At 39.6% G+C, this 6,781-nt stretch overlaps 1 protein-coding gene across 1 annotated transcript; it reads left to right on the top strand.

Moving 5' to 3' along the window:
- The first annotated feature begins 1,127 nt into the window (after window positions 1–1,127).
- Window positions 1,128–6,293, top strand: LOC125314818. The gene is made up of 8 exons (XM_048278031.1): window positions 1,128–1,176; window positions 1,298–1,375; window positions 1,483–1,983; window positions 2,318–2,392; window positions 2,712–2,795; window positions 4,773–5,221; window positions 5,645–6,135; window positions 6,200–6,293. The coding sequence occupies exons 1-8, from the start codon at window positions 1,128–1,130 to the stop codon at window positions 6,291–6,293; spliced, it is 1,821 nt and encodes a 606-aa protein (XP_048133988.1).
- Window positions 6,294–6,781: the final 488 nt, after the last annotated feature.

Raw genomic sequence — 6,781 nt, 5'->3', positions numbered from 1 at the left:
AATTCGTTACCTTCACGTTCATCGTAACGTAGTCTCTCATCTCTTCCTCCATGTCTCCCACGAAATCCTCCATAGCGATTCCCGCGTCCATAACCAGCACGTCCATCGTCAAAAAATTCGTTCTCCTCTTCCTCCAAACTCTCTGAAAATAGAGGGTTATTCCGCCTGCGGATAGGAAAAGGTCTATTGACAGGGTCATCGCGAGCAACATCTGCACCCGGCCTTCTGTCATGCTGCCTATTCTGGTTCACATCAACGCCGAGAGCTTCAAATCGATCTGCGATCTCGCCAAATCGTTCTTCGAAACGACGAAGGCTTTGATCGAATCATTGATCCAGGCGCTCCATTAAATGTTGCCCTAAATGTTGCAGCGCATCGTCCTAAGGATTGGGGCTCCAATCTCCTAAGCATTGTCACGAAGACCACCGCCAGCCGCCATAGGCTCTGATACCACCCGACGCGGCGTTCAACGAGTATAACAAGCAAATCTTGCTTAGGGAGAAATCTCAAAGTCTAAAAATCAATAATAATCCTCAAAAACGTGATAACAACACATTTATAGAGTGTTAACCCTAAACCTAACCCTAGTAGGATTCAATACATCAAAATCCTAAATTACAAAACTGCCATTAATAGAAAAATAAATCCCGAAAATACTAAAAAAGAATAGGAAAACCCATCTAGACAATCTCGAATCGCCAAAATCTATCGTTAGTCACAGTCAAAAGCTATGAATATTGATTAGGATGCCGTTTCGCTTCAGCCGACCGAATTTGAGCATAATCCGATGTCGTCGACCCGATCCGCCGGTTCTTGGCACATCACCGTTTAACCTTCCGATTAGATTTTTGCCTGTCCAATTGATCCAAAAATGCACCACCAATACATTCCGCATCACTAACCATATGCGCTTTGCCTATTCCTAAGTTTTGTAGAAGGAAACATTTAGGGAGGCTAATCATCTACATTCATAGATAATTATATAGAAGATTCCGGCCCTGAGCTTGGTACTTACAATTAGTGTGGTTCACATCAACTCTTTAGCTTTTCCGGAAAAGCAAAAGTCCCATCATCACGTCTTTTGCTTTCTGCTAGACTTTTTGCTGCGGGAGCATCTCCCGTCGCCGATGGCAATGGCAACCCCTCAAGATGCCCCTCATGCTGAACCACCTCCTCGTACGGCCCCTCAGCCTGCTTTCATATTTTTTGGCATCCTAAGTTGAATGAACGTACAACGGTACAAGTTTCACAAAGCTTATTTGCGTTAACTCTGGTTTTCTTCGCTATGTTATCTAAGATGTTCGTCTGGACGTGGACTCGAACTCGGGAACTAATCCTACACAAATACCAGCGGTTCTAGCTGAACCAGTGCCAGGTATGGTCAGTAAGTCGTTTTTATTAAGTAGATATTTGCTGCGAAGTTCTCAATGTACCAAAATAAATTTTGTTGATAACACGCCAGAATAATTTTCATTACCGTAGAACAACAAAAAAAGGTGGAGGATGGTCACTATTATCGACCGCTGCTGCGAGCTGCGTTCGAGGGTGATTGGGAGACTGCTAATAGATTCTTCGTGCGAGATATAGCCTCAAAGAAAGCTATAATTACAAGCGAATCTCAAACTGCGCTACATATAGCGGCCATGAGCGCCCAAGATCAGTTCGTCAAGAACCTGGTCGAGCTCTTGTCTCCGGAAGAACTTGAAGTGGCTGATGGCAAACAGTGCACCGCCATCCATTATGCCGCCTTGGGTGGAAGAATAAGGATGGTCAAGGCATTAGTCAGAAGAAATCCTAAGTTGACACACGTTCTAGACGGTCAGGGATTCGTTCCTCTACGGCGATTTGCTGAATACGGTGCCATGTCTAAGGAGGTTGCTTGGTTCCTGGCCATGAATACAACAGACGACGATCCGAGTCGCCCTTTTTCCGGTACTCAAGGGTTTGATACCATCTTATACCTTGCCTATGCTGGTCATCATGGTAAGATCGCACACTTGTTCCATGTCGACTCTTCTGTTCTTCTTTTCCTTATTAACCTTGTTGGTAAAATATTCGGACAGACGTCTCCCTCTATCTGCTGCGCCGATATCCTCGCTTAGCTAAGGAAAGACGGGGGACCAACATGAGCGGATCAGTATTGAGAGCATTGTCTTCTTGTCCGTCTTACTTTCTCAGCGGAGCTAGGCTCAGCCTTTGGGAAAGATTGCTATACAAATGTCAGCACCTGTGCCGATTTTCTAGCCGAAAGCATTTGATACCGACCGAATCATAGGATCGATCATATATATTTACCTGCTCTTTTTGGTTTCTGAAGGTGTTCCGGTGGACTTGAACTCCATTCCCGATGAGAATTCAAGGATCTCGGTGCCACCAACTAAGATGGCTCAAGGTGGTCTGTGGCTCTGTGTCTAGGATCTTGCTAGCGAAATCTTAACGAGTATGGGGGATATTCCCATCCCCCTTGCCCCACCGTAATTATTTCAAGACAAAATATTTTAGTCAAAATGTCAATAATAATAATTTAATTACTGTAATTATCTCTGAAAAAATTTTGCAAGTTGGATGAGTTCTGTATGGGAAAAAAAAATCAATTTGGACTTCTTAGATCCATTAGCTTCAAGTTCAGCTCGGAAATTTCCATGATAAATTGATGAGAAAAATTGAAAAAAAAAACTGATATAATTCTTTCTTCTTCTTCCTGATTGCAGCACTTCAGATTTTCGCAAAGTTATTCGTGGTTGAAGCCCTTAGAGCTTTGAAAAAGCTTCCCTGGAATGCTGCCAAAATTGTGGGTATGATTCAACCTTTTACAAAGTTTCTCTCTTTACTTTTCTGTTTCCATTTCTTAGAACACTATAGTGAAATACAATAATAGATGTTTACCTTAGCAAATTTTTTACTCGAATTATTAGCATGACGATCATTCCATAAATATGCAAAAGGATTCACAAAAAACATAAATGAAGATCATCCTTTACGTAATATTTTTCAGCAAATAATGTATACAATTAAGCAAATACATCTCTAAGGGCAAATAATGTTTACGTAATATTTTTCAGCAAATAATGTATACTATTAAGCAAATACATCTCTGTGACGGACTTCATGTCTTTGTTGATGAGAAGAGTGGATATGGATAAATCATACTGTCTTTTATTTTTCAATCTTTTTGAACACATCGAAACATTTTTTGACAATGACATCGCTTCCTTAAATTGGGAGTTCATGTACCAAATGTAGCGATAACTTACTTTCTATGAGAAAAATTATATTTCCTCTTTCACGTGATTAGTATAAAAATACATAAATGCCTTGAAAGGCATCAAATCAACATAGGATGGGAGTAACATGAATCCATCATTTCCATATTTACTGCTACATAAGGATACGTAACGTACAATCTCATAATTCTTTAAGTTAACAAGCAAGCTACGCTGACAAATTATACGCTATATACTCTAAACTCGAACATGAATAGTTTTAGGTTTGGTCCTATTTATGTATACATATGAATCATGTTGGGACAGTCTATGTGAAGGAAATTGTATAATCATTTGTCAGATAGGTCATTTAGTCAACTTCAGTCACACGCTAATTTGAAGTGAAGAGATGATTACAAGGTCAGTTGTTGTAAGATTCAATTATTAGTTCACTTCACCATGCGTTCTTAATTCTGTCATGTTGAAAAAAACAACACAAGCATACTATATTGAAGTTGAATTGAATGCACAAAATATATGCACATTCTTACATAGATATCAACTAATGCGAAACCAAACGTGCTAATTTTACTTCAAGATCACATGGTATGCTCATATAGCACATTGTTGAATATTGAGAAGCATCATGTCGAGGTTTGTCAAACATATGTAAGAATCTAATTGTTGGATAAGATAAGAGACAATTAGCTGAAAAAGGAGTATGCAATATATATTTGCCAACTGAACACTACTCTTGAAGCCAAAATTACATTTTTTTTGCCGGACTATCTAGCAACGAATGGAGTCAATGCAATGGATCCCCTCATCATGTTTGATCCATCTCCTATGGGAATGAGTCATTTGTTAATTTCCAGTTTATTAAGTGTCATACAGTTTAAAATGCAGTAATGTATATTCATTTTCTTTTGCACAAAAAAAAAAAAAAAAGAAAAGAAAAGAAAAGAAGAAGCTAAAAAGTACATTTTGAGCGTCCATGGCTAGTTAATCTTGTTTCAAATGTCCCGAATTGGGAACCTGTGTGGTGAGACCTCATTTCCGATATATGGAATGGACAATCAGATAGATATGTTGACATGTTGCCAGATATATAAATAAAAAAAACCAAAGTTGAATAGATATAGCTAATTGATGTCCCGCACTGTGATCCCAATCGAGGATGTTTTTTTCACCGATCCATATCATTTGCTAAGAAAAAAAAAATGGGATGGTAGGATCATCCCGATCATGATCCTAACCACACTAGTGTTAATGTTTTAGGTTACTCTTCCTATAAACCATCCAGGTCATCCAATTATAGTCCTTTATGAATTTACTAGATTTCGAATCCATAGTTGAAATTTGCATGAAGAACGAGAAATGTACATAGAAATAAATGTTTTGGTAAGAAATGGCAATATCTAAATTTAGCATATAATTTAACAGCTGTAATTGTTGGATCACTAATGACGGTGATTTACTTATTTATTTATTTTATTTAGAGGAAGATTTCATCTTTGTTTTTTCTTTTAAATAAAGAATCTCGCAGCATCATGTGTGTTTCACATGCAGCTCCTCCAGTCCAGAGCATTCATGATGCAAAGCTGAGACACAAGGCGGCTGTTGAGTTGGCAAAACTAGTTTGCGCCGAGATTTCTTACATGAAAACATCTGAGATCCTCACATTCTTTAAAGAAGACACCGTCATCTTTAGGGCCACATCTAAGGGAATCGTTGAACTGCTGGAGATATGCCTTAAGTCCTTCCCGGAGCTAATTTGGACTACCGTTGATGGTAAAAGTTGGCTGACAATTGCCGTGGAGCATCGCCAAGAGGAGGTTTGTAGACTCTTTTTGGCGGCAAACTCGGCTAATAATCTGTGCGTCATCCCTACCACACCCGAAGACGCTGAGTCAAAGGCCATGTTGCAAGCGGCAGCACAATACTCGCCTAATTTTGGCTATTTGAGCAATGTCCCCGAAGTAGCTTTTCAGATGCAGAGAGAACTTCAATGGTTTAAGGTAACGTCATTATCATAGCATGCAACATAGCTGAGATGCAAAAATTATATAAGTCAAGGATTGAGGTTGAAGCACCTGATTTAGATAATTAAAAATTCAAAGACTTGGCTGAGAAAGATGATTTTAGAGAATTTTCAGCTCAAAATCTCAACACTACTATTTGAATCCCATCGGCTGCGTGCGAGTTGCCTAGGGTCCTCGGATCAGGAGCTACCTGCGTAGGCCAAATGTCTAGTCTCCACGTCCACGTCCACGTCCCTAGATCATAAAATAAAATAAAAAGTTAAATTACAGTTCTCTATTAAGGTAATTTTTTTTTTTTTTTGTATCTAGGTCCTCAAGGGATCCAATCATAACCCAGCATTTGCCAACCCATAGTAGTTTTATGCTTGTTATTTCAATTGCCTGCCTTTGTTCATGCAGGCTGTGGAAAGTTGCGTCCATCCTTTTTACAAGATACAGACGACTTCTCGTCAAGAAGGAAATACCAAAGTTTCTAAGACATATTGGCATATATTCCTAGATGAGCACAAGGAGTTGCTTAAGAATGGACAAAAATGGATGAAGAGTACACCAAGTTCATTCTTGCTCATCTCAACCCTAATCGCTATGGCTCTGTTTGTTGCGGCTTTGATCGTATCGGGAGGCAACAACGACAGTACTAGGGTCCCTATATTGTTAGGAAAGGACTCTCTCGTGGTTTTTGCGATCACGGATGCACTAGGCTTGTTCTTCTCCATGGCAGCCATCTTATCATTCTCAGCCATCCTGACTTCATCCTGCGAGCCGGAAGATTTTCTCTACTCGTTGCCGAAGAAGATGATAATCGGCCTCTCCTCCCTCTTTTTCTCCCTGGCTTTCATGCTCGCATCCTTCGCCGCTGCTCTCGCCATCGTGTTGGATGAGAGACTCGAGTGGGCTTGGATTCCAGTCACTGTACTCAGTTGTCTTCCCGTTGCGTTGTTTGCTATGCTGCAGCTTCCGTTGCTTTTTCAAATGGTTAAATCCACCTTTGGACCGAGCATCTTCCGGCCCAGAAAGATTTGGAAACGATCTACAAATTGCTGGATGAGAACATGCCAAAAGAAAAATTCCTAAATAATTTTTTGGTTGCTTGTCAATACTGTTATAAAATTTCAAACTCTTTTTTTGTCGATTGCAAATTATTAATTTTTGCACTATAGTACGCTTACGAATGCTTTGAATATTCTAATTCTTATATTTATCAACATAAATTAGAGTGACTTACCTGCTTGAATTGAATTACTGACCAATGGGAGTTATGAACTCTCATTTAAGTTACTTACATGTAATAGTTCCTGTTGAATCTAAGAGTTGCGAAGAACGTCTCGATCCTCAAGATGATCGAAGACTATCGAAGGTGAAAGGTTCTCTTCTCACGAGAGAAGTGTTCAAGAGAGGAGATGGACTCTACAATTTACTGTATTCACCTTACTTTCACCTTATAGAAAATGATTACAAGACTCGCCTATATATAGGCGAAAAGACATGACTCCCGACATGCCCTAGGTACATGAAGAGACTCGTCCGGATACATAG

This window comes from Rhodamnia argentea, chromosome 4 (genome assembly GCF_020921035.1).
Source record: "Rhodamnia argentea isolate NSW1041297 chromosome 4, ASM2092103v1, whole genome shotgun sequence".
Classification (NCBI taxonomy): domain Eukaryota; kingdom Viridiplantae; phylum Streptophyta; class Magnoliopsida; order Myrtales; family Myrtaceae; genus Rhodamnia; species Rhodamnia argentea.
The sequence above is the reverse complement of the archived record's forward strand: the minus strand, read 5'-3'. Positions and strand labels throughout refer to the sequence as shown.

Coding starts and splice junctions, on each gene's coding strand:
- LOC125314818 (XM_048278031.1), top strand. CDS start 1,128: ATGGCAATGGCAACCCCTCAAGATGCCCCTCATGCTGAACCACCTCCT. Junction 1,177..1,297: donor TCATGCTGAACCACCTCCTC/GTACGGCCCCTC, acceptor ATGTTATCTAAG/ATGTTCGTCTGGACGTGGAC. Junction 5,222..5,644: donor GAGAACTTCAATGGTTTAAG/GTAACGTCATTA, acceptor TTGTTCATGCAG/GCTGTGGAAAGTTGCGTCCA.